At 67.2% G+C, this 21,930-nt stretch overlaps 1 protein-coding gene across 7 annotated transcripts in view; it reads left to right on the forward strand.

The window, feature by feature from the left end:
• Window positions 1-3,425: 3,425 nt before the first annotated feature.
• Window positions 3,426-21,930, forward strand: part of BAIAP2 (BAR/IMD domain containing adaptor protein 2) — a 58,668-nt gene continuing 40,163 nt past the window's right edge. For all 7 annotated transcript variants that reach the window (XR_008662214.1, XM_055308298.1, XM_055308146.1 and 4 more), the window contains exons 1-3: window positions 3,426-3,551; window positions 17,629-17,704; window positions 20,041-20,127. Coding sequence is in view for 6 of the 7 variants with exons in the window: in XM_055308298.1 (XP_055164273.1) it covers window positions 3,498-3,551; window positions 17,629-17,704; window positions 20,041-20,127 (217 nt within the window). In the remaining variant the exon portion in view is untranslated. The remainder of the gene's footprint in view (window positions 3,552-17,628; window positions 17,705-20,040; window positions 20,128-21,930) is intronic.

Here is a 21,930-nt window from a genome sequence, read left to right on the forward strand (position 1 = left end):
GGCTGCGGAGCCGGGGTCGACGGCGGCAGCTCCACGTGGTCGCCTTCTCGCCTCCAATCACAGCCCAGCAGCCTGCCGGCGCCAGCCCCGGGGCCGCTGCTCGGGGCCGGGGACCCTCTGGTTCAGAGCTGGGTGCCGAGGACCCACGTGGCTACACGCCTGCCCGGCCGCGCAGCCCAGAGGTGGGGACCGACAATCAGAAGCGACGGGAAGGTCGGCGGTGCGGGGTGCCAGAGCACCTGCCTTCTCAGGGAGCCCTGAGCTGCCTCCCAGCCCTGCCCTGAGTGTAGGAGGACCACCACCCCGGTCTGGGGCAAGGACGGGCCTCGCGGTGCTGGCGCTGGCTCTCTTGCCAGTCCCCTGGGACTTCTCCACGGTGACAGCACCTTCCTCTTGCTGGCCTTGGAGGGGGCAGACCAGGCCCCACATCTGGGCAGTGATTTCCCAGCTGCATTGTCTGCCAACCTCCAGGCAAGGCCTGAGATCCCACTGCCCCCAATACGCTGAGGGTTCAGGGGAGATGGGACACCTGGGAAAGGGGAAAGGCCTCTGGACACCTCCCAAGTAAGAAGGTGGCAAGATAAGGGTGCCCCCTTAACTCTGGGGGCTGGCACTGGGGCTGACCTTGGCACCCAGCCCACCATCTAGTCTCGTGCACTGCTCGGGCCCTAGCCCCCGGCCCAGACGCCATCATCACTGCAAAAGGGCTCCCATACAATGAAGAAAATCCTCAGAGAACAGGGGTGTCTCCGAGGCGGGGACTCAGACCCATCCTCACGGCCGAAGGGGGGGTGCACTCGTGCTGGAGACCTTTCTGGACTCGAGTGGCTCAGAGAGGCGCAGGCAGGGTACGGGTCTCCAGGCCTGGATTCCAGCGCTGCGCCCACATCTCACTCTGCGCCCACCATCGGCCCTGCTGGCTCTCTCCGTGATGCTCTGGGCAATGCTCCTTCACTTTCGCCCGTGGCAGGTGCTGCGTGTTGGCCCCTCCCCGCCGCTCGCCTCCTGCCCCGCTGCCAGGGAGACAAAGAGGCCCAGGATGGGCTGCAGGACCATCAGCACACCAGGGAGGCAGGCCAGGCTCAGGGTGGGTCCCTGACCTCTGCCACTACCAGCAGTGAGCATGCCCTTGGGCAGGAGGAGGACAGTCTAGAACCTTCTAGAGAGTGGAGCTGCACTCAGGACTATGGATGCTTCTCTGGCGAGGGCCCTCTCTTCCTTCTACTGTTGTGACACTGATGGGAGCAGACAGCTCAGAACCCTCCAGACTCATTCCCCTCCCACAGCGAGGAGACCTCCCCCTCTGGTTTTCCTGCCAGCCTCCACCTGTCATTCTGGTCCCAACCACGTCACTTCCCTTAGGGAAGGCAGCAGCTTTACTCTGCACCCACCCAGCTCCACCTCGGCCCTTGACCCCGCTCAGGTCAACCGACATCGGTCGTAGGGCTGGCAGGATGGACGTGTGCAAGCACCGAGGTGGCCCGGAGCAAAGGGAAAGGGAGGAGGACGAGGGTCCCGCCGCCCACCGCCAGCAGAGAGGTGCCCCGGCTCTGAGAGCGGCACTCGGCCCGCTTTCTGACACTTGCAACCAAAGGAATCCCAGAATCTGTGGGCACAGGAACCCGCCTTAAATCACGGCAGTCGAGAAATAAAAAAAAGAGGAAGCCACGGCTGGGAGCAGGAAGGAAACGAAACCGAGAAGGCTCTGCCTGTGATGGGAGCCGGCAGACAGGAGGGCAGGGGGGCTCGCCCCGACGTCGCTCCCCTTCCTCGGGGGCCCTTCTGCCAGGCGGAGGGCCGTCCGTTTGGGTCCGGGCGCTGTGACTTCGGGACTTGCCCTAGTCCCGCTCCGTGCAGGGCCACCTGGCGGGGCCGTGTCTTCCTGGGCGCCTGTGCTTGAGCAGCCGTGTGAGGAGCCGTGTGAGCCGCTGTCCTGGGCAGGATGCGGCGCGGCGTCGGGCTTCGCGAGAGGGAAACGCTCAGATCTGGTGTCTTACAACGTAAAGCAAACAATCCCTCTGCGTAACTCTAATTTCTGTGAATATTTTTCCAAAGGAATTATACTGGGAGCCCTGTGGGCCACTGGGTCAGCTTCCCCGTGGACCCTCCCAGGAAAGGCCTTCAGAACCAGCCAGCGGTCTGACCCCGTGATCCCTCCAAGGGAGGTCCTCCACCCCCAGGGTCCACCCCTCCCCAAAGAAAGTGTTCCCGGCGAGGGTCATCTGCCATCGCGGGTCCTCTCCTTCCCTGGGGGTCCCGGGCAGTCCTCTCCACAGGGTCCTGTCCCACCTGCCCACCCACCCCCTCTATGATCTTCTTGGCAAACTGTCCTCCCTGTCCCCAGGATGCTCCCTTTGCCAGGGTTTTCCTCGGGGGCCACCCGGCGCCCTAGTCACCCCTCCCGGGCCCTCCTCTCCCAGAGCCCACCCTCCCAAGGTCCACTCCCAGGACGCGCCCCTCTCAGGATCCTCCCCAGGGTCCACCCCTTCCAGGGTCCTTCCCCATGACACCCCCCTACACACCCCAGAGCCCACCCTCCCAGGGCCCATCCTCCCAGGACTTGTCACTGCCAGGGTCCGTCCAGCCCACCCTCCCAGGGTCTGTCACTCCTAGGGTCCAGCCTTCCCAGAGTGCACCCTCCCAAGGCCCACCCCACCCTCCGGGGGTCCGTCCCTCCCAGGGTCCATCCTCCCAGGACTCGTCACTGCCAGGGTCCGTCCCTCCCAGGGTCTGTCCCTCCCTCCCGGGGTCCAGCCCTCCCAGGACCCTCCCTCCCAGACCCTCCCCCAGCCCCCCCCCCCCCCCGGGCCTCCCGCCCATCCTCCTCCCCGCCCGCGCCCCGCACACTCACCTCCCGAAAGTCGGGGTCCGGGCGGGACCCGAGGCCGCGCGCTGGCCTCTCCCCGGGCCTGCCCCGAGCCCGCGACCCGCGGCGCCCGGGGTCCGCCCAGACCGCGACTCGGCGAAGAGCCCCCCCCCCCCGCCCCCCCGCGCGCCCGCCGCCGCGCCCCCGCCCCCGCCCCCGCCCCCGCGCCGCTCCTCCCGCGCCGCCGGCCCACGCCGCCCCGCCCCCAGCCCGGCTGTCGCCCGGCCCCCGGGCTGCTCCCAGGCCGCGGCCCGCGCCGCGCCCCCGCCTCCTCCCCCGCGATCGACAGCGCCGCCGGCCAATCGGCGCCTGCGGCCGGCCGCCGGGCCCCGCCCCCTCCCCCGTCCGGAACCCACCAATGGGAAGGGCGGTGCGGGGGCGGGGCCTGCCGGTTGCCTGGCAGCGGCGCGGCCGGCCGGGGGCGGGCTGGCGGCCGGGGGCGGCGACGGGGCGCGGGGGGCGGAGCCTGCGGGGGGCGGGGCGAGAGCGGCTATAAAGGCGTCCGCCGGCGGGGCGCCGCGTCCCTGGTCCGGCTCCGCGCGCCCGCCGCCCGCGCCCGCCCGCCGCCCGCCGCCGCCCGCGCCCCCGCTCCCGCTCCGCCCCGCGGCCCGCCGGACCCGCACCCCGCACCATGTCGCTGTCGCGCACGGAGGAGATGCACCGGCTCACGGAGAACGTGTACAAGGTGAGCCCCGCGCCGCCCGCGCTCGGGCCCGCCCGGGGCCCCCGGGTCTTGGCGCGGCCGCGGGGCCCCGGCGCCTGCCCGCGGGTCACAGGTGGGCGCCCCGCCCCCGCCCCGCCCCCGCCCCGCAGCCCCCGCCCTGCCCCGCCGCCCCCGCGTCCGCGGAACCGGGCCCTGCGGGAGGCGAGCGCTGCGCCGGGGCCGGGGCCGGGGCCGGGGCCGGGGCCGGGGCCGGGGTCGGGGTCGGGGCCGCGTCGCCCCGCGCCCCCGGCGGCGAGCGGACCCGGTGGCGGCCCCTGCGGCCGCGGTTACGCGAGGCCCCGGGCACTTTCCGCCCACAGGCGCTCCCTTCGCGCAACTCGCTCGCGGCCGCGCTGGCGCCCTGGGCGGCCGGGTGGGAGGTCGCGCGGGCGGGGGGTGGACGGACAACCCGTCGTCTTATGTAACCGCGGAGGAGAAGACTGATGGTGGGGAGGCTGGCGCGCCTGTGTGAGAGCGGGGTGCGCGGCCGCCCTGCTCACACGCCGCCGCCGCCGCTGTCACCGCGCAGGGCCGCAGCCCCGAGCCCGGGCCCCCTCCCGCTCCGCCGGGCCTGGTCCGCGGGGGCCGGCCCTGCGCCCCGTCTCCCCCGCCTCCATTGCCGGTTTGCGGCCGCACCCCCGGTCCGGCAGCCCCAGGGCCCGCATCAGCCCCGCGCGGGCAGGTCCTCCGTGGGGGGAGGCCGGGGGCCTGGGCGTCCGCAGCAGGCGGCCTAGCGAGCCGCGCCGGGTTCCAGAGCCGAGCCCGAACCCGAGCCGAACCCGAGCCCGGGCGTTACTGCTGGGCTGGGAGAGGCAGGCACCCGGTGTACGGGCCGCCGCGTGGGGCTGCGAGGCGCTGGCCGCGCAACAGTTTCTGATTGTGTTGAGCGACTGTGGCTGAGCCCTCCTGGCCCGGCCTGCGCAGCCCTCCCCGTGACACCTCGGTGACACCTCGGCCGGGACAGCACAGCCCCCCTCCCCGGGGGACTTGCCGGTGGGCCCCCCGCGCTCGCAGCTGGGTTTCAGGCGGCGGACTCCTCCAACGCGGCTTCTAACACGGGTCTTAAAGTTAGAGCCGGATGCCGGGAGGAATCCTGAGGCCGGGCCGGGGCGGGGTGGACGGAGCCCGTCCCGGAGCCATGTTAGAGCCGCCGGTAAACACGAGTCAGAGGCCGAGGAGGGCTGGGCACGCAGAAGGAACAGCCTCTGGGGGTCTCGTGTTCGGTGCCGCGGAGAACCCGTGGCGTGCGACCCCGATCCCGGCGGTGGGGTTCTGCTGATGCTGTCAGGGACGGGAGGTTTATTAGATCATTAGTCATTAGTTCCATAGCCGTTTGCTCGCTGTTGCAGGGGGTGGAAGGGAAGTGCCGGCCAGAGGATCTCTTTCCTATTTACCCTGTTTCTGCCATGAAACCGTTAAACAGGAACTTTCATGGGGAGACTCACAAGGGGTGCCCGGCGTGGCTTTGCTCAGGGGAACCCCACGATCGTCCTTGCTAGCACTCTCGTAAGCTGGGCAGCGAGGCGTGCAGTTACGGCCGAGCGGCTTCCAGATGGAGCTGTGATTTATCCGGAGCTCTGAAGTGAGATCTGCTGGCAGGAAACAAGTGGGTTTGAGCGTGAGGACCGTGAACCCCTCGGGCAGCCGGCTGGAGGGTGTCGGGTGCACATTCAACAGGCGAGCCCGTGCTTTGTGCCCATGGGCCAGGCGGTTCGCAAGCTCGCGGGGAAGCATGGCGAGGAGCCCCGAGCTCCGCAAGGCTGCCGGGCCTGGGTGTCCGCAGGGCCGTGCCCCCCGCAGCCCAGCACCGCGGCCAGGTTGGCTTTGTGGGCGGCGCCGTCCCCGCCGCCCTGTGGCCCGCCTGCCAAGTCCTCGAGTGCCGAGTGCTCTCTCACCCTTTTGTGTTTTATCCCCAGGGAGCTCAGCATTTCCTGCGGGGGGGGGGCGGGGGGGGCAGCGGGGGCACCCAGGCCTGGTGGCGGCCCGGCCTCCCGGAGGCACAGTCAGGGTGCAGCCAAGGTGCCCGTGTGGACCCGGCTGGCCCACCATCCCGTCCGGGGGCCGGGCCGCCTCTGCGCCTAGGTCGGCTGGCGGAAGTGTGGCAGGGCCGTGTCCCCGGCCGTGTGCCCCGCGGGGCGGCCCAGCTGTTTGCTCTGGCCCTGCACCGTTCCAGCTGCAGTTTGGAGCGCTGTTTGCCTTGGCAGAGGAGGGAGCCGCAGGGACGCTTGTCCTTGGCCTTGCAGATTAAAAATGTGAGAAGAGAACATACTCCCTCCTGGAGGAATGAGTCCCGTGGACTTGTACCTCTTTCCCTGTGGTTCGGTCCCCACGGGAGCCACGTCCTCGGGGTAAAGGGAGAGAGATCGAATGGCTTCGGGGGCAGCTGAGAGCTCCCCTTCTCGCCGGGCCAGGGCGACAAGTGCTGAAGCCTGCTGGGGGGAGGCGTGGGGTTAGGGTGTGGGCAGCAGAGCCTGGTGCCAGGACCTAGTCTGGAGGGCAGCCCTGGGTGACAGCCAGAGGGAGGGACATACTGGAGCAGGGGCAGAGGCATCTACTGCTCAGACTTAGGGCCAAACCGCAGCCGTCCTGGGAGAGACCTCTGCGTGACCCCACGTGCTGGACCTCACCTTCTGCTGGGTTTGGGGAATGACCGTCAGGGTGTTTTCCTCGTGGTCTTTTATGTCTAGAGGAACTGTGGCCCTTGGGTGACCTTCTGTTCCCTCGGGGTGGCAGCTCCCATAGCTTCTCCAGGGACAGCAGCATCACCTGTCCTGAGGCTGCAGGAAGGTGGGAGACGGCCCGAGGATGGGACCTCCCAGGAGAGCCTTGGGCAGGCTCTATGGCGGTGTGGCTTTGGGGCCTTGGTCAACAGAGCCAGGCTGGTCATTAGGGGAGGTCTGTGGCTGTTGTGGGGATGCTGGCCTGGCTGTGCCGAAGCTGCTCCGTGGGTGGAGGGTGACATGGGGCTCCTGGTGCCAGGAGGGGGGTGTTGGGCGCTGGGAGGAGGCAGCTGTGAGAGCCCGCTGAGGCCTGGCTGCCCGGGCCCTGCCCACTACCCTCCACTGTCCCGGCTCCCCCTCCAGGTGGGTGTTGGGGGCGCTCTGGGAAGCCCTGGGCCGCTGACCTCAGACCCGCTTCCTCACCCGCGGCTGGGCAGTCACACCAAAGCGTGTGCTGCCATCAGAAGCCCGGCGTCTGGCGTGGACAGAGCCCAGGGGGCCCCCGGTTGGAGAAGGTGGACTGATAGGCACTTCCTTGGCAACGGAAACGCCTGTCGGGAGGAGCGGAGCTGGTGCCTGCTTTGTGGAGGAGGCAAGGAGTCACAGCACTGCGCCCACCTCTGTGCACACGCATCTCTGCTTGTATACGTGTGAGTGTGAATGTGAGTACGTGTGTACGTGTGTGTGGTGCTCATGTGCTTTGCCCTAAAGGTGCTTTCAGGGGTGTCCCCTGCTGTAATGTCTTCTGAGGAGGTGGCGGGGCCTGCTGATGCCGACTGGGGTGTGCTACACGGCCTGTCCTTCCCCCAACCAGGCTTTTAGGGGAGCACCTGTCACCCCCTTTCTGGAGTAGCCGGGGCAGCGAAGTGGTTTCTCTGTTGCAGTGAGCTCTGAGCTGACGGGCTGTGGTAGTTCTTCGTGCCCAGGTCACCCCAGAGGTCGTCAGCTGCACGCTGCAGGCCCCTGGTGGCTCTCGGGGTGCCTGCTGCGGGGCCCAGAAGGTCACGGGCCCAGGCCTGCACTGTCCGTACGGGTCTTGCCTTGACCATGGGCCTGCATTTGGGAGGCTGGTTTGGCCCGTGCGACGGACCCCGTGCCCCTGAGGCTCCAGGTCCCAGTGGTGGCTGACGCTGGCCCCGGGCTTTCGGGGCACCACCGGCAGAAGAGGCCGTGACGGGGCTGCCTGGTCTGGGATGAAGCTCCCTCAGGGCAGCCCTGCTCCCCCTGGCTCTGGCAAGGACGGGCAGCCTGTCATGGGAGGGCTAGGGGCTCAGTGAGGGGGCCTGTCCCCTGCCCCGGGGCTCTTCGCCTGGGTGCTCAGACCTGGGTCCTGCTCGGGAGAGCCCTGTGTGTGGCCGCGGGCCTGGGTGGGCCCCAGGCAGGGCTGGCCTTGCTGCCTGCCGACCCTGCCCCGCTTGGCACGGTGCCCGGGTTTGGGTCCTCGGGGGGTGGGGGTGCCTGGGGCTGTGGTCCAGCCAGCTCCTGTCTGCTTCCCTTGCCTGTAGCTGCACTGAGCCAGGGCCCGTCCCCCCCTTGCCGTCCTGGCCGCTCCACCTGGGCCTGGGGGGGCTGTGGGCAGGCCACCTTGTCCTGATGTAGACCCATGTCCCCTGGGTGCACAGCACCAGGGCCCCGTCAACACCGTGCCACCACCCGCTGACCACAGCCACCTGCCCCGCGCCGGTCACTGCGAGTGGGCTACGCGTTGGGGGCAGGGGCACAGGTGGCCCGAGGGGAGGTGGGTGCCTGGGCTTCTCCTAAAGGGCAGAATGTCTCATCTGCCCACGATGTGCTCTCAGGCGACCCAGCCTTGTCCTGAGACCCCGGACCAGCGGGCGCCTGACTGGCCAGCACGCGTGTCAGTGCCGGGGCTCAGGGTGCCTGCATTTGCGTTGCCATCCATGTCTCTGGCGGGTCTGCCCTCGGGCTGTTGGCTTCAAGAGTTCTGGGGGCTGTCTGGGTGCACGTCCCCGAGCACGACGCGTCCCTGGTTCCCGGAGCCCATGGCAGGCTGGGTGTTGGCTGGGCAGTGGGGGTCCTGCAGCGTCCCGGGGGGACTCTCGGGTCTGTGGAGAGGGGCTGGGCTGGGAAGGCAGGGCCTGCAGCCAGACCAAGCCCTTCTCTGCGAGGTGACCTTGGGGCCAGGGGCCAGGGGATCTGTGCCCACACCGTCTGCAGGATCCCTCCTCCTGCCTTCAGCTCCTCCTTCAGACTTGTGCTGCGGGCGCCTCCATCTGTCCCAGAAACCTGTCTGGCCCTCGGGCTCCTGCGGCCGGCGGGGAGGACGCTGGCCTGGCTGGTCCCTGCCCTGGTTCTGTGGCCTGGCAGTCTCAGGTGCACCATGGCCAGGGTGGTCCCCCTGCAGGTGCCCCTTCCCTCCCCGTTGCCCGACTGGGGGCTGGCGGAGCCAGTCTGTCGTCTTTGTCCTGAAGCCACCACGCACCCTGGGCAGAGAGCACAGAAGATGTCTCGACAAACATCCCTGGACCCCACACCCCGACCGGAGAGATGCTGGGGGCCAGTGTGGGCCGCCAGGGGGGAACAAGGCCACCGATCAGAAAGGAGTGGAGTGCGTGCTTCCTGTTTGAGATTTTAATTTTCCGTGTAGGGGACAGTGTCTTGGAATGATTTCAGCAACGTTTAGGAAAGCCTGTATTAAATGGACAGGCAGTACGTCGGTAAAGTTTCCCTAAAACTGCCCCACGTTCAGAGTCTGCCCCCCGTTTCACGGTGTCCCCAGCACCCTCCCCTGGGCCCTCGGGCAGCAGTGACCGCGCCTCCTGAGGAAGTCTCTGGGATGTTCCCCTACCCTGAGACCCATCCCACTGTTTTCTTTTTTTTTTTATAAATTAATTTTTATTGGTGTTCAATTTACCAACATACAGAATAACACCCAGTGCTCATCCCGTCAAGTGTCCCCCTCCGTGCCCGTCACCCATTCACCCCCTGTTTTCATTGCCCGCCTCTTTCTTGTTTCTCGACTGAAGGACGTTTTTTGAGGACAGCCAGGACCCCTGTTCCTTTTGAGTTCCTGACCTCACGGTGCTGGGATCGAGCCCCGTGTGGGGCTCCCTGGTCAGTAGGGAGCCTGCTTCTCCCTCCCCAGCTCACGCACATGTGAGCATTCCCTCTCTCTCTTTCTCTTAAATTAAGTCTAAAAAAGAAAAGATGAAGTTGTGGCAGACGTGGAAGGGCCGGTTTCCGAGGTGCAGTAGACTTAGGGTCCCTCCGTGTACCCGTGCCCTGGGGGACACTGTGTGGCCGGAGAGGCCTGTTGTCCGGCCGCCTCTGTTCCCTCCTGTCCGCACACGGAAGCCCTGTCCTCTGCGGTGCAGGGACCGACGGAGCTCAGGCCGTGGCCGCCTTGCCGTTGGGCGTCCAGGGCCGTCCGGGCCCCACCTGGGGAGGGGGCTGTGACGTCGGGTGCCTGACTCGGCCTGGGGGGGCGGGGGGCAGACAGCATCGGCCCCGGGCCACCTGGGCTTTCCTGCCCGCTGGTAATCTCGAGTAACCTCGTGGCCGTGGGCCAGGCGCCGTGCTGCGAGCCGTGCGCATGACCTGCTTTATTCCTCAGCCTGCTTCTCCGGGGGGCCTGGCTGCCCCGGCTGGCGGGGAGCCTCCGCGAGGGGAGGCGGCGTGTTCCAACGCCATTGGCTGCTCCGGGGCTGAGCCGGGGCCCGAACAGGGCTGCTGAAGCCTGGCACTGTCTGTCTTTCCATTCGGGGGTCCACAGATTGCAGGCAACTTTTTTAGCTTCTGTGCCACCATTTTCTTTCTTCTGTTCTTTTTTTTTTTTTTTTTTTAAGATTCATTTATTCGGCAGAGCGAGCACAAGCAGGGGGAGCGGCAGACGGAGAGGGAGGAGCAGGGAACCCGACATGGGGCTCGATCCCAGGACCCTGGGATCAGGACTGACTGAGCCCCCGGGCGCCCCGCGCCATCCCCTCCTGGACCAGTGAAGGGCCCGTCGAGTACTTCCTAGCTCGCGGAGAGCGTGACTAGCCTGCGGAGTGGAGACCTCCAGGGGGCGGGGGGAGGGCAGGGCGGGGAGGCCCAGGCCGAGGCTCTACACGCTGCTGCCGCTGCCAGGCCTGCGGGGTGCGGTGGCCGGTGTGCCCGTCGGCGTGACGCATCCTGGCCTGTGCGTCCTGTGGAACATGAGGGCAGTGGGACCGGCGCTGTTCCAGAGCGTTCGCAGCTGCATCCGTGCTTGCTCAGAGGTAGTTGCTCATGCAGCGGGGAGCCCAGCGCCGTGAAACCCAGGTCAGCGCCTCTACAGGGACAGGGGTGGTGACAGGTCAGTGGAACGTCCTAACTGGGGACGCAGGAACCAGACCTTGCTTTGTCGTCAGCGTTGGGCCTTCCCCTGGCAAGTGGGGGTTGGCCCAGTGTCCCCAGGCGCTCTGGCCACCATGACACAGCACCGTAGGTGGCAGCCTTCACGGGACACCTATTTCTGACGCCCGTGGGGGCCGGGAGTCCAAGATCCAGGCGTGGGCAGGGCTGGTTCCCCCGGGCCTCTCTCCCGGCTCGCGGGCGGCCGCCTCCTGCCCCCAGCCCCACGCGCTGGTCCTCTGTGGGCTTCTGTCCCGATCCCTTCTTGGACGGACGCTAGTGAGATTGGATCAGGGCCCACCCGAGCGCCTCGTCCCACCAGCTCGTTCTGTCAGGACCGTCGTTCCGCGGGCAGCCCCGTGCCGAGGTGCCGGGCGCTAGGCCTTCCGCGCGGGAAGTTTTCGGGCCTGATTGAGCCGCTACCAGCCGTGTGGCCTGGGCCTGCACCCCAAGGTGGCGCGGGCTGTGCTCCGTCCGAGTCGGAGTGACGGCACTCCGGGCTGGGCGTGCTCGGGCCGTGACGGATTTCTGTCCAGCCTCAATCTAACGGCCACCCCGGGTGTGACCACGCGATTCCCTCGGGGCTGTGTGCTCCGAGCCGCCGTTGGTGGGGCCGGGGCCTCGGCTGAGTGTGAAGTGCGGACGGGAAGCGGTGGGAGGACACAGGTCCCCTGGCCCAGGGCAGCTGCTCCCGCGGGGCCAGCGCTCGGGGCAGGTGTGCTGGCCGGGCCGATGCCTGTCGTGGGCCCTTGGGAGGCCGCGCCCACTGAGGTCGGGGACGGGTGGAGGGAGCCTCAGACGGGAGGGGAGCAGCCAGGCCGTGGGCCCTGTGTGGACCTGCTGTGGGGTCGGCCTGGCTCCGGGTGGGGGGGGTGTGGCCACCAGGTCCCTTTGCTTTTTCATGCTCCGTCCCTGGGGGGCTGCGGCTGGGTTGGCCTCCTCAAGCCCCTGTGGGATCCGCGTCTCTGTTGTTGTCTGTGGGGCTGAGGCCGTGAGTGCCTGCGGTCGGGGTCGTGGGCTGCGGGGGCCACGGCCCGTGGGGGGGACCCGTAGGGGTGGGGGTGGGGGGCCTGGTGCTGTTACAGTGGAGCTCGTCTGTGTCGAGTGCTGCTCGCTTTGTCCCTGCTCCCCTGGGGGTGTTTCTGCGTCCTCTGCTGGCCTCCACCCTCCCACTGTCACCCCAGGGGCTGTTTTGTTCTGGAAGCTTCGCCACACCCAGTCATTTTCTGAGCAAGTATGAACATGTTCTTACCTTCTCTCTGGCTCTAACCCAGTGAGATCCAGCTCAAGACCTGCCTCCTCCAGGAAGCCCCCCTCTAGCACTCACTGAACTTTCCAAGTTGGTTTTATTTTTTCAAAAAGGATCCCCAGAATAAATAGATATCCCAGTTTTTGCTTTTTTAGAAGATTTTATTTATTTATTCATGAGAGACACGTAGAGAGAAAGGCAGAGACACAGGCAGAGGGAGAAGCAAGCTTTGCAGGGAGCCTGACGTGAGACTTGATCCCGGGTCTCCAGGATCACGCTCTGAGCCAAAGGCAGACGCTCAACTGCTGAGCCACCCAGGCGTCCGATACCCCAGTTTTTAAAGAGGAATGGAGCCTTCCACCTGCCCCCCGCCACCCCAGGTGGGAGTCGTGCAGAGCTGCGCTGAGGAGCTGGGCTCTCCCGGCTCGGCCTGGTGGTCCTTCCCACGGCTCCCATCCCCTGGCTCCCCTCGCATGGTGAGCCAGACCCTCCATCAGGACCCCAGTGAACTGGCGCGCTCTGGGGGGGCTGCAGCAGGGCTCCCCTGGGAGGATGGCCGCCCCCTCCTGGGCAGCTCCTGGACAGAGGCCACCATAGTAGACCTGGGCCCTGTGCCTCCTTATCCTGCGGTCATGACCAGGTGGGATGTGAGGGCAGGTGGCCGGGGCAGCCAGGCGCCGGGCCACTCTGTGGCTGGAGGCCCTGTGTCCTGGGTAAGCAGTTGGGGTGGGCACCCGGCGTCAGCCCTCCCGCAGGTGGTCCCGGAGTGGGCACATACCAACTTGGCCCTCGCCTCGTTCTGGGTGTTGGCCGTGGCCCCTGAGGGCACCCAGGGCAGGCGGGGTGGCCCAGATGGCGCCTGGTCCAGCCTCGGCGGCCGTCGGGATAGCGGGGAGGCCCGTGTGCGGCGAGCGCTGAGCTCAGCTGTGCGGCCAGCCTGCGGTTGAGGCTGGAACTGTCTCCGCGGCAACTACCGGGCAGGCTCTTGGCCTCCCCACGCCTCTCCCTGCCCGTCCGTAAGATGGGGCGGCGGCGCACTCGGATCGGTCAAGCCAGGGTGCAGGGTGATGGGGGCCAAAGGCCAGGTGGGGTCCCAGCACCGTCCTGTCCTCTGCTCGTGCGCTTCCAGGTGTCGAGTGCGTTCCCACGAGTGTGCGCAGGACACAGGCAAACACGCCCAACCCGTCCTTCCTCTGCCGCGTGTGAGAGGCTGGAGGGGAAGCAGAAGGCATGTCACTTCCCCTCTGTCAGCAGAGAAACTTTGCACTTTGCGACCAGCCTGCCAGGAAGGTGCTGGAGGGGGGCCTTCGGCGGGAGCCCGCGCTGAGGAAGAGACGGAGTTCCTGCGCTCCGAGCAGCCGGCCGGCACGGGCACAGGGCAGGCCCGAGCAAAGTCCCTTGGCAGAGCTCCTTTCCAGGATGCGTTGGCCGCCCTCCTCGTCCCCCCGCGTCGGAGACCGGGCTGCCTCGCTGCCCTTTCCCCTCACCGGCCAGGCGGACCTGTGACCACAAAGTCCATGGGGATGCGCGTCAGCGTGCAGGCGGGCGGGGAGCGGCCCCTTGTTGGGGTCCTGGCGACAGCCGCCCGTACAGCTGCCCTCGTCCCCTCCCCTTTGGTCTTGTAGAAGGGCATGTGGGTCCCTACGTGGGCAGGGCAGCCGGGCATCTGCGGCGTGGAGACTCAGGTAGCCTCCCGGGTGGCAGGGGCATCCAGCTCAGGACGTCCTGGCAGGGGGGTGACAGCACAGCAAGCCTGAGCTCGCGCGTGTGTCCTGCAGGGACCCCTCCTCATCCCAGCCCTCTCGCAGCGTACATTCTCGGTGGGGCGTCCGGGTGCCCTTCGCCGATCCCAGCCACCCACCTGCTACCCAGGACGGTCCTTAGTAGGGGAAGGAACCAGCGAGTAAGTGCTTGGTGCTAAATACAGTGGAGCCGGGAACAATGTGGAAGTTAGGGGCGCGACCTCCCTCCCAGCCGAACATCTGCGTGTAGCGTGGATTAGTGTTGGCTGGAAGCCGACCTCCCAATGACGAGAATAGTTGACTAATGCATGTTTTGTACGTCGTGTGTGCTACGTGCTGCGTTGTTATGATGCAGTTAGCCAGGGGAGAAAACGTTACTTAAAACCATTGGGGGGGGGGGTTGGGGTAGGGGGCAGACGGGACGGGGTGGCTCAGATGATCAAGCATCTGATTCCTGGTTTCGGCTCAGGGTGTTGGGACTGAGCCCCTTGTCAGGGTCCACACTCCGCAGGTGCCTGCCTGAGAGTCTGTCCTCTGCCCGCCCCCCCCCCGCCCCCGCTGGCATATGCACACGTGTGTTCCCTCTATCTCTTCTTTGTCTCTCTCTGTCTCTCTTCCCTTAAAATAAATAAAATCTTAAGAAAAGAATTGTTAGAGAAAATACACCTGTAGGGCTGTCGGATATCTACTGATAAAATGCCGGCGTGAGCGCGCACGTGCCCTCCTGTGTTGTTCGAGGCCAGCGGCGTGGTCCTCGGCCCAGAAAGCTGCCAGGGGAATACGTGCACCATCTCCGTGTTGCACCGCAGACTTTGAGCCGATTTGGGGATCTCATTTTCAGGGCACAGGGGTCAGAGCTGGAAGATGACTCTGGTCGCTGCTCATGTTGTGGGACCGTGCCCTCGCCCTGAGGACAAGTGTGAGGCCGCAGCACGTGGCCGAAACACGGGAGGCAGGCTGCCCCCGGCCTTGCTCCTGTTGGCAGCGCCCTGGGCACAACAGTCCTGAGGAGAAGCAAGTTTCCCTCTCCAGGCAATCAGGCCCTGCTGCAGGGTTTGGGTGCTCTGGTCTCCGCACCCTCCCGGCAGAGCCCAGGAAAAGATAGTGCCATCCCTTGGCTTCTGAGAAAGGTCTGGGTGGCCAGTGACAGCCCACCGAGGCCTCCTCTGTGTGATGAGCTGTGGGCACCCATGATGCTCCTGCCTCTGTCGGCTCCGGGGCCCCTCCTCGGGCCTGGTTAGGGGAGCGGTGCTGGGGCAGGTGTAGTGGGTGCTCCCCCCCGGGCCGCGCCGGAGGAGGAACCCCTCTGAGGCAGACCTGGCTGGTCTCTGGCTGCCCCGGTGCCAGGAGAACCAGTGACTGGGAGGCAGGTGGGTGACGGTTGGCTGTGTGTCCATCCAGACTTCCGTAGGAGGCCTGCCTTCCAAGCCAGGGAGCGGGATCCGCACAGGGCTGCAAGCAGGTGCCTCTGTCACCGCCTCCAGGTGAGACAGTGGCCCCTGTGTGACCAGCCTACTGTCCTGGCCACCAGCCTTCTCAGCAGATTGGAGGCCCTGCCCTGCCCAGGTGGCCTGACTGGCACCCCAGCACCCAGGCTGCCCTGCCCACTCACTCCCGCATTCCTTCCGCGTGAGCTCAGCTGCCGCACAGAGGGAGCGAAACCTGGCGGCTGTCCCCGTGTGTCACTGGGAGGGTGTGGGCGGGCTGCCACGGTGATCCCCTCGCTTGGCCTGGGCGCCTCCTGGTCCGTTTCCTGCTGTCAGTCAGGATGTTGATGGGCTCAGAGTGAGCTTGGGCAGCGTGTCCTCCTCTGCCCAGGAGGCTGGGGGTGCTGTCCCGGAGCCAGGGTGGCCGCGGTCCTGGGAATGCGGGTGGGTTTGGCATCAGCATCCGCTAGGGCAGCGTCTCACACCTGTGCCCATTGCCACAGTGAGGAACTCGTGCTGTGCTGAAGCTCTGGGCACACGTGCACACACCAGCACACACACACACACACACACACACGCACCTCAGGCCCCCCCGGCCAGCGGGCTCAGGGACCCAACCTACCCTGCCTGGGTTATGGACCTTCTGTCCTTCACCGAACAGACGCACATGGGGGCACCCGGGTGGCTCCGCGGGCGCAGGTCGTGATCCGGGGTCCTGGATGGAGCCCTGCTCAGTGGGGAGCCTGCTTCTGCCTCCCCCTGCCCCTCCCCTGCTTGCTTGGCTCCTCCCTGTCTCCGTGTGTGTGTCTTTCTCGTGAATAAATAAAAATCTTAAAAAAAAACAAAAAACGAAAAAACAAAAACAAAAACCAGACACACGAAGCCTGTTGCACTCCTCGGCCCTGAGGTCTACAGGCAGCCTGCGCCGTGCGCCTGGAGCTCCCACACGCCCTGTGTTCACGCCTGGCTGGTGACCCCCAAACCTGGCTTCCTGCTCCCAATCCTCCCGATGCCTGACCCTGCTGCCTGGCGATGACGCCCCTGTCCTGGTTCCCAGGTGCTCCCTGGATTTGGTCCACATTCCTGGGGCCCCAGAGCAGCGGCCTGCATCCTGCCTGCCTCCCCCCTGCCCCTCAGCCCCACCTCACCCACGTCCCGGTGCCTGTGGAGGGGACCCAAGGGCCGAGGGCCCTGCTTCTCAGATCCCAGGGCAGGTCCAGCAGGGCCCCTGTGTCTGCTGGGCCCTGGGGGCAGTCCCCGGAGCACCTGCGGTTCCCCTCCGGAGGTGGCTGGACAACAGCTCTGCTTAGACCCTCCCTCCACTTCCCTTCCAGCCCCAGGAGCAGGGCCTTCCCCACTGCTTCCTGCCTCCTCCCCGGCCTTTCAGCCCCTGGCCGGCCCCTGTCCTGCTCCACCCAGTGGCTGGGCCCGGGCTTTGCCTGCTGCTGCCTGCCCCGGCCCTGCCCTGCCCCCGCCCCCTCCCCCCAGCCCTCCCCTGTAGGCAGCATGCCCCCCTCCCCTGCTCCCGCGCCAGGTCCCGCAGTCTTGCCCCCTGCCCGGCGTGTGGTGTGGACATGCTTTGCTCTCGGGGTGCCAGCCCCACAGGGATGGGGCATAGGCAGGCTCGCCGCCATGGGCCCCTGTGCTGCGCGGAGCAGGTGCCCTTCCCTCGCCCCCCCGTGGGTACGGCTGCCCGTGTCACCTCTCCTTGCTCCCACGTGGCGTGGGACCTCGGGCCAGCCCCAGGGCTTAGGAGGGCGCAGCTCCCTGTGGCTGAGGTCTCCGTCCCTCTGTGCGGATGCCCCCGGCTGCACCCCAGGGCAGGCAAGGGCAGCTGGAGCCCCTCCCACTGGCCAAGCGCAAGGAGAGGGGATGGAGGGTGTGACTGGGGGACAGAGGAGCTCTGGGGGGACACGGTCCCCCAGCCTCTGTTCCCAGACGGACGTCAGGGACGGCAGGTTTTCTTTGAAAGTGCGGTGGGGGGCGCGCGTGGCCGGGCCAGCTCTCGGCTGTCGGCTGTCGGCCCTGTTACCCTGTGGAACTCGCGTCGGGAGGTTGTGTGGGCCTGTTTTCCCGCCTTGTCATTAAAACATTTACTTGGCCTTGGCCGCGAGCTTCTGATTTCATCCGATGAAGAACCGCGGTCCGTGGGGCAGAGGACCCGGGGCTGCGGGATGGTTCATAGCGGGGTGTCTGTGTGTCCGCCGTGCACCCTCTGATCAGAGCCGTGTTCGTAATTGGCGTGTTGAGCCAGGACTTGGGTGGGAGGGGGCGCTGAGCCCTGTGTGCGGCTGGAGGGGCTCCCCTCCCCGACTCAGCCCCTCCAGACGGGGTAATGGCACCTCAGCAGCAACACTTCTGGGCGCGATCCTGTGCCAGGCGCTCTGTGCTCGGCGTGCGATCTGCAGAGCCCCGGGCAGCAGGCCGCTCTTGCTCCGTTGCACAAGGTGAAAACTGAGGCTGGGGGGTCTGCCGAGGGTGGGGCTGGGGCCTCGCAGTCTCCACCCTGTGGGTTTTCTCCCGTGGGACACTCCCGGGGTCACCGGGCCACCTGGTCACTCACGCCCTTTCTCTTGCTTTCCGCAGACCATCATGGAGCAGTTCAACCCCAGCCTCCGGAACTTCATTGCCATGGGGAAGAACTATGAGAAGGCCCTGGCAGGTAAGGCCGTGGGAGCAGTGGCCTGTCAGCGGGTGGATGGCTCAGCAGTGGGAGGAGGTGCTTTGCTCCAGAAGAAAACCCTTGGCAGAGGGAGGGTGTGGATACCTCGGCGTCGTGCGAGCCTGCCGAGCCTGCCGTCTGCGCCCACGGCTGGGGGCGGCCACGTCCTTGGCCTCGGCCTGGGGTCTGGGCTCGGTGCTCGTCCACAGCACCTGAAGGCGGCGGGTGTGGATGTCTGCTGCAGAAGCATCTTGAGGCTGTAGGATTGGGCTTTGGGCTTGGGCGCTGGGGCGTGGGCAGCGCTGCCCGGTCTCGTTCAGGGAAGGGGCATCAGTGCCAGTTCTCCGCAGCGCTGGCCGCGGGTGTGTATGGACGCTTCCACCCTGGCAGGAGCCGGCTAACTCAGGGGCGCCCTGTTCTGGGGGCCTGACTGCTGGTCTCCCCCACCCTTGACTGTGTCTCCAGGATGGGGGTCAATCCCCCTGACCTGGGGGGGTGGCGTCCTTGTGAGCAGAGCCCGCACCCCCAGCAGCTGCCCTGGGATGTCCGCAGCCCCAAGGGGGCTTGGTTGGTGGGACTTTGGCCTGGAGGTAGCAGGGAGAGGCCAGAGCTGGGTAGCTCCTGTTCTTTTCTGTCTCCATGGTCGCCCGGGGGACAGAGCGCCCAGCGGAACCCATCTGCTCCTGGACGTGGCCTTGCTGGTCTGTAGGTGCAGGTGCCTGGCTGCAGACCTGCCCACTCGCCATGTCTTGGGGGGGGGCCTCTTGTTGTACCCCCCTCTGCCAGGTGGGCTTCTGCCCGGCCCTGGGGCTCCCCTCCGGGGGAGGCCGCTGCCCACTGACCCTTGTGAAGGAGAGAGCCTGAGGTCACGCACAGAGCAGGGCCAGAGTGTGGGGCATGCTCCCCTGTTCCTGCTGAGGGGTCGATGGCCTTGACCCCTGTGGGCGGGCAGGGTCCCGCGCCGCCCTCTGGTTGTGGGGTGCTCACAAGCATTCTGCGCCCGGCCAGGCTCTCTGAAGCCCCCCCCGCCCCCCCCCCCCGCCCGGTGCCGCAGCCCTGAGCGCAGGGACGCTGCCCGGGAGCCTGCCGGTCCCCAGCAGGGACAGAGGCACGTCTGCTCATCAACACAGGTTCTGTCTGCTGCTGGAGCTGAAACGCAGCCTGTCGCAGGTCACAGGCTGCAGTGGGGGCCTCTGCCTGCCGGGGGTTGCGGGCTGGCTTGGCCTCGGGTCCGCTGCCCCAGATGCCCGTGTGCCAAGCTGGAGAAGGGCTGCACAGGAGGGTGGGGTGCAGGCCTCGGCAGGGCAGGACCGGGCTCATCTCTTCTGACGGGGTGGGTTTTCCCCGTGCGCTCAGGGCCGTGCACGTGGCTGACGGGGATTCCCTCTGTGGAGCCGCCGTCGGGGACTCTGCTCGCCCTCACCTGGCCGCCTCCTGGGGTGTCACTTCACTCCCAGTCAGTTCTGGTCAAGACCACGCCGCCTGCTCCACTTCAACGTGAGGCCAAGTTTCCCTCCAGGGCTTTCTGCCCCCACCCCCGGTTCCCCGAGGCTCCCCAGGGGCACTGGTGGAAAGTTAGCGGCTCCTCCGCCCCGTGTTCCCGGACCACCCAGTGGCACAGAGGTCGGGCGGCCACGCCACCACCGGCCCCTCTGCTCCACTCAGCGTCCCCGTGGCCACACTCGTGCGGGGCTCGGCTGCCCTTTGATCAGCGTTGAGGAGCCCACCCCTCTGGGCAGCCGTCACAGGCCAGCCGTCCGGGCGCCGAGCACGCTCCTGGCTGTCGCTTCCGTGGAAGCCGCTGCATAGCCTGTGATGAAGGGCCTGGTGAGACGGCCCAGCCTGGCTCTGGAGGCAGAGATGACAGGCTGCGTTGCCCCGTGCTCCCGGCGGCCTGCAGGGCAGGCGGGTCCCCACTCCCCCGGTCTCCAGGCACGTGGCCACGGGGCCACGGTCACTGTGGGGCAGCCCGCCGCGTGGCTTCCGCTCAGAGACGTGAGGGGCGCCCTCCGTCTGCGGCTGGGGTCTCCGCGCCACGGCTTCCTGCCGCCTCCTGCCTGGCGCGGTCCCCCGGGTGAGCTGTCCTCAGCAGGCCCTGAGGCCTGGCCAGATCCGGGCGCTGGGGGCGGCACCCGGCATGGGCTCGAGAGGCCCCGGGCCTGAGCGGGCACCGCGTTCGTAGGGGAAAGCTGCTGGAAGGACGTCAGCCGGACTGGGCTGTGCTCAGCACAGGTGGAAGGGCCACGGAGCAGGCTGTGCCCTCGACCACCGTGGCAGTGCTGAGGGCCGCCCTGTCCGTCCCCGGTGGGCACTGACTGTCCCTTCTCTCCTCTCAGGTGTGACCTACGCAGCCAAAGGCTATTTTGACGCCCTCGTGAAGATGGGCGAGCTAGCCAGCGAGAGCCAGGGCTCCAAGGAACTCGGTAAGACCCCTGACGCAGCGGGAACCCCCCAGGCGGCCGTCCCATCAGATGTGCCCCCGCGGGTCTGGGGTCCCGTCCTGTGCCTGGTCCTGATTCCCCTTGGGGTCTGGTCTCCTTGTCAAATTGGCATCTCTGAGGGACTGTGAGCTTCAGAGCTGGCGAGGGCCATGAGGCGCATGCCTGGCTGCAAGTGGGGTGTGCTGGGAGCTTCGGGGGCCACTGAGAGCACGCCCGCTGGTTCTGTCCCCACCCCCACCCCGAGCAGCATGGTGGGGGGCGAGGAGATGGAACCACGAGGCCGGTGTTAGGCGCCGTGTAGCAGCGGGACTGAGGTGACGGGGAGCGTTCCTGCTGTGATAGCGAGGAGGGACCCAGCCCATCATGTGGGGCCACCTGGTTTTTTGGAAAAGGATGCACCTGCCTGCATGCTTGTTGCCCGACAAGTGGGGGAAAGGCCCCAGAGCATAGCAGGCAGAGCCCCTGCGGCGGGTGGTTCTCTCTGTGCTCTCGCTGTTTTACACACGCATGTCGCTCGTGCCCCAGGAGCACGGTGTCCCTCGTGTGTCCTGGTCACACTGGCAGGTGGCGGCACCAGGCTGTCGGCGTCGCTGCTGTGGTTCCCGGAGCAGGCCGCCGCCCTCCCATGCTGTCCCAAGCCACACGCGGGGCCTGTCAGCTGTGGTGCTTCGTAGGGGCGTCTGGTGCTCCTTGTCAGGGGACGTGGGGCCTTCCCCCCGGGCCCGGCGGTCACGTGCCCCTGCCGGTGGTGGCCGCCCTGGAGGAACAGCTGCGGCGCTCGGACTGGTGTGAATCACGGCTGCTCTGTTGACAGACACGGCCAAGGAGCCTCCTGGGGCCGGGGGCACCGTGCGGACGGGGGCACCGTGCGGACGGGGTGTGTGGCCAGGGCAGGCCCCACGCACAGGCTGGCCCTGCCTGCACGGGTGGCGGGCGGCCTCTGTCCAGCGTCTGAAGGGCTGCGCTGCTCCCTGGCTCCCGTGTGGCCTCCATGGATACCACGCTGCCCTGCGCCTGGGGGTGCGGACGGTGCTGACGGGGAGGTGGCTGTGCGGCCTGGCTGGTGACGGAGGCCCTTGGTCCTGTGGCAGTTGGTGCTTTGGACCAGCGGGCTCTGGGCTGCTCAGAGGCCACATGTGGGCCTGCCTGGGGCTCCTGGGTCCCGACACCCTCGGGGGGGGGCCTGTGTGACCTGTGTGTGCACAGGCTCCTGCAGCAAGAGGGCCCTTCCGCTGTGGGGGGAGTCATGCGCTCCCCTGGCACCAGGCCTGTCTGCTCCCTGCGGCCGCACTCGGCAGGATGAGCGTGTGGCTCCAGGATGGGGAGCGTGGGGGCCCGGCACCAGGTAGGAATTTGCCGGGTGTGTGCGCATCCGCAGTGGTGGCCGCAAGGTGCCAGGCAACGTCGGCCCGTGTCCTCTCAGCACACGCGCTGGCAGCAAGCGTGGGGCTCCCTGGGTCAGCCAGGTCTCCCGTTGTCTGGTGGCCGCGGCCTTCCCGGATGCCATCGACGTGGAGCAGCGTGTCCGGAGGCCACAGTGCTGTCGGACTTGGGCTACACGGCAGGGGTTCCTGTGACCTCTTATCAGGTTGGAGAATTTGCTAGAACAGCTCACGGCTCTCAGCAACACTTAATTACGTTGACCAGATTATCCTAGAGGTGCCAGAAGGGTACAGATGAACAGGCAGATGGAGGGAACTGTGGGTGGGATGCCTGAACCCGGGGGCTTCGGTCCCCGCACCCGCAGCCCGGGCATGTTCCCCTCCCGGAAGGGCCCTGAACCCT

This window comes from Nyctereutes procyonoides, unplaced genomic scaffold (genome assembly GCF_905146905.1).
Source record: "Nyctereutes procyonoides isolate TBG_1078 unplaced genomic scaffold, NYPRO_anot_genome, whole genome shotgun sequence".
In the NCBI taxonomy this organism is placed as follows: domain Eukaryota; kingdom Metazoa; phylum Chordata; class Mammalia; order Carnivora; family Canidae; genus Nyctereutes; species Nyctereutes procyonoides.